The 11,681-nt window shown below is 44.8% G+C and overlaps 1 protein-coding gene across 1 annotated transcript; it reads left to right on the top strand.

The window, feature by feature from the left end:
- The first annotated feature begins 10,020 nt into the window (after positions 1-10,020).
- LOC147617683 (uncharacterized) lies at positions 10,021-11,128 on the top strand. Its single transcript, XM_086775928.1, has 2 exons — positions 10,021-10,161; positions 10,278-11,128. Exon 2 carries the CDS (start codon positions 10,299-10,301, stop codon positions 10,833-10,835), a length of 537 nt encoding a protein of 178 aa, XP_086632054.1. The 5' UTR covers positions 10,021-10,161; positions 10,278-10,298; the 3' UTR covers positions 10,836-11,128.
- Positions 11,129-11,681: the final 553 nt, after the last annotated feature.

Below are 11,681 nucleotides of genomic sequence, written 5' to 3' on the forward strand. Positions count from 1 at the left end.
GGCCCCGGCGCACTTGGTGGTCAAACAGCCAAAAGTCGCTCCGTGGCACACAGGCTCCACGGAGCGACCACCGGCCCCCCCCTCGGCCCCGGCGCACCCCGCACAGCTGATATACCCTTCTGGGGCCATACGCGGGAGAAATTGGCCCGTCGAGTCGAGCCAAAGTCGGACGGGCGGTGGCAGACGAGCGTTCGCAAAAATTGATTGAAACATCATAACAGGACACGACAACAACATATAAACACATCAAGAAGATAAAACTTAAAATCAGCTCGAAAAACATCTTGATGTCATTAATTGTTTGATTTTCACAGACGAGCGTTCACAAAAATTGATTGAAACATCATGACAGGACACGACAACAACATATAAACACATCAAGAAGATAAAACTTAAAATCAGCTCGAAAAACATCTTGATGTCATTAATTGTTTGATTTTCACAGAAGGCAAATGATTACATTGGATCTAGCCAACTCGCTTGATGAGCTTGGTGAAAGCCTCGTGGGTGAGAGTCTTTACTGATGGTTTGTCACCAATGCGTTCGGCTATCTCTTTGGCATCAGTGATGCCTTGTCCAAGGCTAAGGCCACAAAATCCTAGGAAAGACCCTGCACCTTTATCACCAAAGCTATAGATAGCTGCTTCCCTATTTACAAGAATACATTTATGGGCATTTTGGGCTATAGGGGCTTCAGACAGGACGGCGCTTAGGGCTCTGCACTTCAAAAATTCAGCTTGCGTATCATTTGAAAAGTCGTTGTGAATTACGCGAAGCATCTCGGCATTGAAGCTCGGGATGTAGTGCCATAGCGCAGCATCTTTCCCCTCCACCTCCTTTCGTGCTCCACCCTTTCGGCTTGCGAACCAGTCCATTTCTCTTGCGGTCTACAAAGTAGATAGAAGAATGAGTTGACTTCAAAAAATTACAAATTAAGAAGGGAAGAAATTGGGTGTACTACCTCAGTGGCATCATCATGATCCGCAAGGTCTGCATCACTAATATTGATGCTCCCGAGGCTGACAGAATCCGAAATGGCAAGCGGCTTGTGAGGGGCAAAGCTAGTTTCTGGCACACTCTCGTAGAAATCCTTGCACTGGGATATTTGTACAAGAGTCTCTGCCACAAGGGACTCTATTGAGACATGATTTTCCGGGAGCGCAAGCACCTTTGTGACATCTGCGGAACTGAAGTCAATGTGGATGTCATCATCTTTGGACGGCTGTTGTGTGTCTCGCATGCCCGCGTACATAGCAATGACTGAGAGAGTTTCATCCTGGTGTAGCCCAAGGACATGGGCGATGTCATCCAAAAATAAGAACTCTACACCTTCTACTATGATGGGGTGTAGAGTTCGCACTTCGAGCTCTGGAACTTCATCCATGACATCGTCCCCTTCGATGTCCCGTTTCACAGCCTCAGCTTGCGGCTCTTCCGCCAGAGTCACAAGTGCAAGAGATGCTTCTTGCACTGGGGTGACAATCTCTTCCTTTGGGTCAGCTTCCTTGATCAAGAGATAAGGTGTGGCTTTCTTTGGAGGAGTGGCCTTCCTCTTTCCCTTGCTTTTCTCTGTTCCCTCTAAGATCAGGAGGGCAAGAGTCATGTCCCACCTCAAAAAACTTGTGCCAATGTTGCCCATTCCAAGACCTACGAGGTTATCTTCTTCCTCCTCCCTTAGATATGCGCTACTAAGGCCTTTGAGGAATCTTGCAAGCCTAAACCTGAAATTTTTGTCCGCTTTGTAGGTATGCTTGATAAGATCCACAGGCACCCAAGTTCCCTCCTCGTCTTCAAAGTTGACACAATATTCAGCCATGTATGTGTCCATGTAGCTAGTGAACGCCCCAAACACGTCATTATGGAGTTCGGCGGTGCCTTCCATGTCAATAGATGTCTGAAAGATGGGTGCAAGCTTCTCGATCAAGTGATCGAGGTCAAGCTTGTGCAATTGAGATAGGAGAGCTTGGGCGGGGGTGGCCATGCTTGAGTAGCGAAGAAGGCGAGGGGACCGCAAAGATGCCGAGAGTGAGGAGATGAACTCAAAGTGGCCAAAAGTGACTTATAAAGAGGTCTTTAAAAATTTTTTTATGTTTAAAAACTCACTTAAAACCTCCAAAAAAATAAAAACACGCGACAAAACTTAAAAGTGCACAAAATTGAACGCAAATTGCGAGTAGCCAAAATTGTTTTGAATTAATCTCTCAAAATCTGTTACATAGCTTGCTTGATATGGATACATCTGGGGAAGGGAATGCTTTTACAAAAGTAAGATGCCTCTTTCCTCTTACGTAGAGGTGTGTTATCAATCACAAATGAAAAGTCACCTTTCAGTGCAAACCTAAGGCCTAAGTACTCCCTTAGGTTCGCCATATTCCAATCAGCATTTACTACGATATCCCACACATCAGCTTGCGTGCTAACATGTACATCAAGCTGTTCTGCATCGTTGATGTCCGAATCGAGTGCTTGCCATTCGCCTCCAGTCAGCTTCCAACGTCTGTAAGGAAAGATAATAGAGAGTTGTTGCTTTCCAAGCTGGTACCGAACGACCATCTTCTCCGACACCACCATGCACTTTATCTTGTCACCCTGATGTTGAATAACCTTCAAATCCCACGAAGGTGGCAAAAAGGCACTCATTACTGTGCCTCCCTTTGCAATCCACATTGTAGGAGTCCGGTGAACATCAGCCTCCTTGAACAAAAACACAAACAAATGTAAAGGCATGAAGAACGTGAGAGTCGCACGATGTGACCCATAGGTGCACTTCATTGCATTGCACACATCAATCTCAATCCGACGTCTGGTTAGTGCAACCAAAGTATTGTCGGGCTTTGGCCAATCATGGTCCATGAGACTTGGTGTAGGGAGCCTCCGTAGAGTCCCAGAACCATCTCTTGACGTGGGTACAATATACTCTGCATGAAAGAAGAAAACTGAGCGCTCTAAAAGCTCTGATGTTGAACAACCAGTATATAGTAGCTTGCCGATTTCAAAGTGATGCGCCTCAAAGGTTCCAGAAAGGGCCTCTAAAGGCTCCCATTCCACAAATGTCGACGGAAAGATGTCTGCACAGAACATTACAAGAACACACTTGAAAAAATCAAGCTTCCGTAACATGAAATGATATTAGCATGTCTCAGTGCAGCCCATAAAACAAGAAGCACAAATAAAACTTACAATTTGCAGGAAAGCGTTTGTGATTGGCATTGTCAACACGGAGTTGCGATGCCTTGTAGACGTGTTGGATCATCACCTGCTTGCTTCCGTCAGCCCCCTGCTTGAGATCCACTATGCGACCCTTCCAATGGTGTGACTTTAACCCTATGTATCTGCGAGAGACTTTGTGGGCTCCCCTTGTGCTTGGACGCATCGTCACCCACATTCCTTTTGCAAAGGTGCTTGTAACCCACAAGCCAGTGTCGTCTTGTTCGTTGCTGCTGCTAAAGGACTCCACCCTTGAACGAGGTCGGCGACTCATTGTGCTTGGCTAACCGACTAAGCTAAATGCTATGAAGTTGTAGGTGTGTGAGAAGATCTCTGCAACCTAATGCTAGCAGAGCATATAAGCTGGCAAGAGGAGTCAAGAATGTGTATAAGCTAGCAAGAGGAGAGTGAAGAATGTGTGCAAGCAAGAGAGGATGGACTTGATGGGGAAAAAAGGACTGTTTTCCAAGCTTTCCATAGCCAAGAAGATCTCTGCAACCTAATGCTAGCAGAGCATATAAGCTGGCAAGAGGAGTCAAGAATGTGTATAAGCTAGCAAGAGGAGAGTGAAGAATGTGTGCAAGCAAGAGAGGATGGACTTGATGGGGAAAAAAGTGGACTGTTTTCCAAGCTTTCCATAGCCAAGAAGGCACAGAAAGATAGATCTAACTTTAGGAGGGAAGGGGAAGGCAGAATGGGGAGGGAGGAGGCCAAAAAAGATTCTTTTAGTTAGAGAGAGACTCAAAACCGAATTGCTAGTTTTAGAGAGAGGAAGAGGGAGTGGGGAGAGGGAAAAGTAGCTTTAAATGAGGGATAATGATGGGGGGGCGTTTCTGGCCCTAGCCCACGTTTTGAGGTGGGGTCATTTATGCCAGTTTGAGCTGTCTTTATTAAAAAAAGGTGGGAAATCTGATTTTATTGAAAGATTTTGCATTTTCAGCCCAATTTCTTTAAAAAAAAAACGTATGATTCAAGTTTGACCCCTACATATTAGGGGCAGGGAAACCCAACATTTTTCTCCACATGGCCTTCTCCCATTGCACCATTCCTTAATGACTGTCATTAGGCTTGGGGCAAATTAAAGGGCCCAAGAAGACCCCAAACAAGTCCTAATGGCCTACTAAAGGTTTTAATTGATATTAAGGAGACTTTACTACCTAGGGACAGGCGAGATTTTACGCTTAGTTGCTAACTCAGATGAGTACCAAGATTTGGTTGTTGAAGCTCACGTGAGTATTTCAAGCCAACATTTCTCAAGAAAGGGAATATATTGTAGAGTGTTGTGCAACGGCAATTGGTGGCCTTGTATGCACCTTTATACCCAAGATTTGTAGTTCTCCCATGAACCGAGCAACGTTTCAAGTTATTCCATTCACTCAACTAAAGTCATGGTCCCTTCTATATATAGTGATAGAGAGTGCCATATCTTGTTCACAAGGTTGTGGATACTCATGGGCCCTCTTTCTATGTAAATGTACATGGGGCCACTTTGTATGAGGTAGAGGATTTTCTTGGTGCTAGAGGGACATGGGCTTTGGTTGGATGGTCTCTATCTGTTGAGATGTTGTCACCTTCTCAAGGATGCTTAGACATGGATTACTCTTTGTCCAAGACAACCTCAAAGATTACACACATTCTTGTTGCACAGCCTCTTTCTTCTCCCACAAGATGCATGAGGATTGTCTTGTGGAATGTGTAGGGGATGGGAGGTCCTTATTTTATGCCCTATCATGGTAGGTTGTGATAGAATTCGCAAAGATGGTAGGTTGTGATAGAATTTGCAAAATGTTTGGTTAGTAGCGGCATTGGTGTGCTTATGATTCATGAACGAGAGTCGTATTTGGCCTACTGATACTGCATGGTCACTGTGAAACTTTTATGGCATCACGATATGAACTTTTGGGCGCCCAAGGGAGTATGTATGTCTATTATGGACTCTTGGCAACATGCTATTTTGGACAGTGGAGTGATAGTCCCTTAGCATTCCCAAGGGATGATTATGTGGTTTGCAAAGTGTAGAGTGGGTTTGCTGAATGTACATGCCCCTAACCATGCGAGCGCGTAGAGTTTTGGGGATAGATCTTTGATGCATTGCTAGAAATGATGCACTGGTGTGTAAGGAGGGGTTTTAAGTATGATTAAGGACCCTTATCTGACAGAGTAGGAAACAATCATTCTATAGTAGAGGGGGGTGAGCTGGCGGCCTCAGAGCATCTATGTATGTATTTGAGGACATCATATGTATGGCATCATGAGGGATATTGTCATGAGTGGGGTAGCCTTTGCTTAGACTAGCGGGTGAGGGGCTCTAGCTTGTCATAGCTCGATTGTTTCTATGAAGGGGATTGGTTGGAGACTCAAGAGGGCTTAGTAGGGATCTTGGTTGGGACTACCTTGTTTTATCATGCCCTAGTTATCCTGACTTTGGAGGAGAGTCACAAGGGTCAGTCTATGCACATTCTTGAGAGTGTTCTTTTAGATGCTCACCTTTCAAAGCATTGGGGTGCAAGTCAGGTGAGAGAGGGAGAGATGGCCAGGTAGGCATCTCTAGCGTGGAGTTTCTCTTTTTGAGAGGTAGCTTAGGACAGGGTGGCTTAGTCTTGATAGGGGGAGCATCGACTTCATTAAGACATGACTTTGTTGTAAAGACTGTAGGAGGAACATCTTGATAGCCCATAGTAGCTGAGAGTTCTTGCAGTTTGAAAGAGAGTATTGTAGGTTGACCCTCACCTTGGAGAGGTAGTAGAAATGGATGCCAATTGGCATCGATGGGTCTAAGAGAGCTACCCCCTACTAGCAAAATTAGAAAAGGGATTCATTTGAGTGGCGATGGTGGGATAGATCCCCACCCCCTGCCCAGGTTACCCGCGTAAAATTTCCTTTATTTTGGTACACTGCTAGTTTGGGGTGTCAAATCTCTAACGGGTAGGCACGGAGGGCCACTCTAGTGGCAACTAATGAGAGCACTAAAATCACCAAAGAGCAAAGTTCTAGAGAGTTTCAATGTGTGAGTGGGAAAAGGTCTGCCTCTGAAGGGAAATGTCCAGCATCTTTGCATGTGCAGGGCCAATCTACTAGGGGCATCTCAGTGGGGTAAGAAAGGAGGTGCACCCCAAAGTTCTATAGAGGGAAACTCATACATGAAAACATGGACATGTACCAGGAGGATTATACTATCTTGAACACGCGATCTTTGAACATGTACCAGGAGGATTATACTATCTTGAACACAGGATCTTTGATGTCATCAACAAGAATCCCCTTAGCTCATGCATAAGCCATGTACGTCGCTTTTCACAATGTGAAAGGGAGACAATTAGTCGTGCTGGTTGCAATGCTATAATGCCCAGCTCCTTGGCCATGGTCTCGGAGATAATATTCACTCCCGATCCTCCATCCAATAGTACTCTTGGTATTGTGCGCCATCTGATTTGCACTATCACCTCTATGACTATAGTGTCGACTTCTGGTACTATCTCAGCTTTAACTGTCTGACACTCTATTTCCTTCACCTTGTTTGACAGCTTTTCCTTTGCCTTCTGATCTGATCTTGAAAGCTTTTGGATCAGTTGTTGCTTAAAGTTGGGTACTAAAGTAAGCAACTGATCTACGGTTATGCTTAGCTTTAAATTATTAATCAATTCATCCCATAAATCATATTTGGAAACTTGATTGTTTCCTGATGTTCTTTCTTCATCTGCTACCATCTTGCATTCCATTAGGTGAGTCACTTACCTTGTCAGAAGTCTTTTGCTTCCGTCTTCTTTATTGGGGAGGTCTTTCCTTTCTAGACATCGCAAGTCGGAAGGACTTCTGCTTCCGCTTGATCCTGTTCTGCCCTGGTCGGAAGGATTCCTACTTTTGCTTTGTCTGCCCCGTAGGCTTTTCGCTATGTCTTGTTCTTCTGGCACCCTTGGTGCGACTAGTATTGTGTTCATCCAGTGCTCTGGTCTGAACATTGTTTTACTATTCCCTTGTGCTGTTGGGCTTCTCTTCCTTGGCACATTGTCTTCTGCTATGGTATGGACTTTCTTAGTTCTCTTGGTATCCAGAGGTTTGAGGGATTGATCTTCCTCTTCATGAACCTTCATCTTTTCGAAGGCTATTTCTGCCTTCCTGGTCTCCTCCGCAGTTGAAGGGGCGGACACCCATTTGACAGTGACTTTGGTTGCCAAGTCGTCGGAATCAACATACCCTAACCTTGTGCTTCCTGCACTTCCCTGGCTGCTTCTTGTCTGATTCAGCGGCTTGCTCCTCCAAGTCTAGCTGTCTGGCAGCAGTTGAAGGGGCGGACACCCATTTGACAGTGACTTTGGTTGCCAAGTCGGAATCAACATACCCTAACCTTGTGCTTCCTGCACTTCCTTGGTTGCTTCTTGTCTGATTCGGGCTTGCTCCTCCAAGTCCAGTTGTCTGGCAGTCTTTTGCCCTAGCATGTCGGACTTCTTTTGCATAGACCTGGTTTTATGATATTTACTTCAGGTGTTGTTTCCATTTGCTGGATGTGAACCATATTTATGGCTGTGGTAGTCTCTCCATCCACCCAGAGCTCTATGAAGAAACGCAACTACAGCTCTATAAAGAAACGTGCAACACACGGCATGTTGGATGTATTCGAAACAAGGGGCCTTTGCGAGGCAAGATGTGTTGAGCGGTATGATGTAACTGGTGGCATACAGCAAATCTGCATTGGAGAGGAGGTGACATTGACTATCAGAGCAAGAGCAGAGGTGATGTGTGATTTGTGATCGTCCTCGAGTTGAAGTAGTGAATTTGGAGTCGATCAAGTGAAGGCGGCCCAATAAGGCAAGAGTTTCACATTGAGCATAAGCCACAAGAGTTTGATCGGGACAGCAACAACCAAGGATGTAGAGAGAGAGAGAGAGAGAGAGAGAGAGAGAGAGAGAGAGAGAGAGAGAGAGAGAGAGAGAGAGAGCCAAGGAATTGATGAGTTCTTGTCATGAAGACACGTGGACACTAGAAGAAGACGTCACCACCCATGCGGCTGTTGTTCAAGTGCTGTTGTTCATTGCACCACACACACTTACAAGGGCACTAGGTTGTCGTTGGTTTGTTCATGTCATGCACCTGTTGTTCATCTTTTACAAGGGCGCGGCTTGCTTTTATGCAGAGAGCAGAGAGAGAGGGAAAAGGGGGGGTGGTTGTGTTGTGCTCTTATGATTCCTTTTAGAAGGTTGCTTTGAGGAGGTCCGAGGGTGGGGCCCTGTGCGGGTTCCAGTATTCAAACCCGCAACGTGGTGGAATTTGGACGACTTTGGAAGGTTGCGCTGGCCAGCAAGGCGTGCTCAGGACCCGCTGTTGGGTATTCCATTGTGGCTAGTTTGGTACTTTTTGCCTTTGCGTCCTTCACAAGAAGTTTTGGGCATTTTCCCATGTGGGAAAGAGACCCACTTTCCCTTATGTTTCCCTATAGTGTGTCAACATCATGAGCTTCTAGAGACGAGACTCCGCATACCTAGCTAGGTGTGGTGGGGGGGGGGGGGCAGGGGGCTGCCACCCCCCCTCGAGGGCCGGCAGTCCTCTACCCCCCCCACCGCACCTAGCTAGGTATGCTCCCCCTCGCATGCAGAAGCTCATGATGTTGTCGTAATCCTCCACGTGGGAATCGTAGTTGGAAAATGTCAAACTTCTTGTGCTTTAAGGCACCTTAGCAAGGGGGGGCCGGCAGCCCCCTGTGCCCCACCGCACCTAGCTAGGTATGCTCCGCCAGGCCTGCAGAAGCTCATGATGTTGTTGTAATCCTCCATGTGGGAGTCATAGTGGGAAAATGTCTAAAACTTCTTGTGTCTTAAGCCACCTTAGCAAGGCCATGTGATGCAAAAGAAGGGGGGGTCTGATAAGGCAGAGCAGTCACGAGGGGTTCTCTGATAGTGATCAGGCTGCAAGTCTCTGCTGCCAATAAACGGTCATCTCGATTTGATTTTATGCTTTCAAATTGTTTGGTCGTGCAAGGTATGGTCCTACTAAGATAGTTATTTCTCAACATAACACCCATTATAAATTGGCAAAAAGGGTTAAAGTGGTTTACTAGTACCACAGGGTAAAACAAAATTTTATGCTTTCAAGGACAACCTCATTCAGTTCAATAGACAAAAAAGGACCTCATTCAGTTCTTCCAAGTTTTTTAATTGTTTTGTCCCTTGTCATGTGGAATCGTGCATGTATATATAACACAGTCTAAGGCTTTAATTCATGACTTGGAGGGAAACAAGTTATATTCATGAATTAAAGCCTAGACTATATTATATATACGTGCATGTATATATAACATAGTCTAGGCTTTAATTCATGACTTGGAGGGAAACAAGTTATATTCATGAATTAAAGCCTAGACTATGTTATATGAACATGCATGTTATATATACATGTATATAGGTGGGTAGGTAGATAGATTGATAGATAGGTGGTCACAATTTATTCATTTTTGGATAACTTTTATCAATGCTGCATGATGATGTTGATGTGAGTTTGTTTAATTGTAGCAGCAAGTGAATGTGTCGGTGAAAAGAAATGGTCTAGATAGATGGATGGATGGGTGTGTGGGTGGGTCAATGGATAGATTGATGGAAAGATACATAAAGTGATGGATGGATAGGTAGAGAGATTGATAGATAGGTGGGTAGGTAGGTAGGTAGTGTGGCGATTGATTGATGATGAGCTGGATGGACTTTGGAGACAGCTTTGGATTATGCGACTGTGGACGACTCAGAAGACTCCAGAAAAGCTTGAATAATGAGAGTCCTCAATTCATTTTCGAATTGAGGACTCAATTATTCAAGCTTTTCTAGGAGTCTAAGTCGTCCACGTGCTGAGACAAACAACGGCGGCGAAGATGAAGGCGGGGACGAAGAACAGGTCCCACTCGGACGAGCACTTAAACCCCTGCAAAACGAATGTAATCCGCCACTCCTGCACAACTCTCTTCTCCTCTCGGTGAGTCAGTGGCCCATCTTAAAACAAACTACAGTACTTTAGTTCGACCACCTCTTCTTGATCGGCGCATTGAGTGTCTACTAGTATCTGTCTGACTCGTTTTGCTTGCCTTACAGGGACCTTTCTGACTTCTGACAATGGCGAACATCAACGGAAAGGGCATCGCGTACGCGCTCCTGCCTGTGCTTCTGCTGCAGCTGCTCACGAGCCTCGTCGGGGCAGTTGACATTATATTCTACACAAGCACCTCTGCATGCAGTGGTGGTGGGTACTCGTTCAACGGCGTCGCTGCTCAGGTGTGCTGCGCAGTGAGTGCCAGCAGCGGGGGTTCTGTGCTGGTCACGAGTGCATCAAGCAGCGTCGCGAGCCAATTCTACAGAGGTGGAGCCTGCACCACCCAGGTGGGAACGGGATCTGGCGACTTCTGCTTAGTTGGCGGCCAGTTCACCGGAGCGTTCTGGTTCAATGGCAGACGCCGATCGCTCTTGGGCGATGCTGGTTGTGATAGCGTGATGAAGCCAACAGGAGTCGTCTACACTGAAGATGCCTCCCAGGGCCACTGGATGCTCACTTGCTCCGATGCAGCTGAGTTGTTCTCGCAGATGCAGAATGTGACGGATGCAGAGAAAGTGAATTGGCTCATGGCTCGAGGTGCCACCTACGTCCTGCTCTGAAGCTTGCATTGCATATGGCGAATAAATTGTAACGCAGCTACGTCCCAATTTCCCAAAAGGTTATAGCTAAGGCTGCAAGCAAGCAAGGATGTGTAATTTAATAAGGTGTGGCGAAGATATGCTTATGGTTAAAATAAAAACGCCTCAATTACTTAAAAAACATTCTCATATCCACATTCCTTTCATGAATTTTTTTTAAAAAAAATAAAGGACCTCTTATTCTATTACGATGATATACCATCATAAGATGATGTCTTGTACGCTTTACACATGCAAGAATGATTTTTAACATAGTTGGATTCCCTTGTTCCATGTTCATTGATGATGTGCTACAAGTTTTAATCTCTATCTCAACATGGCTTATACTTGGGTAAAGTATGAGGAAATTTCTAGAAGGCTAAGAGAAATAGGAGATTACAATTGGGTGTAGTACTCTACCTTTTCTCATTTTTTGAATTGAAGTATCTAGATTTATTTTTAGCAAGTCTAGCATGATGGTTTTGTCTAAGTATATGAGGAAGGTCATTTAACAAAATTCTTAACAAGGCTCTACCAACAGACATTCAATGTAATAACTGCCTTATTATAATTTGCCTAATTTATTTTTAATAAGAAAGTGCATAGCCTAAGATTATCAAAATACCTATCTTTAAAAGAATAAATATTTCTTTAAATAACAAAGACCCAAAGACAATTTAAATGTGCATATTGATTAACAAGGTTAGTAAAAAGATATTTAATCTAAAATTTACATAAATGCTAATAGGAAGCCAAAATTACCCATCTTTAACAATAACATCAAGGCAGCCTAATATTTCCAAACAATATACAAGATCTATAAGAATT

Source organism: Cibotium barometz, chromosome 36, assembly GCF_041138505.1.
Source record: "Cibotium barometz isolate CiBa-2024 chromosome 36, ASM4113850v1, whole genome shotgun sequence".
Lineage (NCBI taxonomy): Eukaryota > Viridiplantae > Streptophyta > Polypodiopsida > Cyatheales > Cibotiaceae > Cibotium > Cibotium barometz.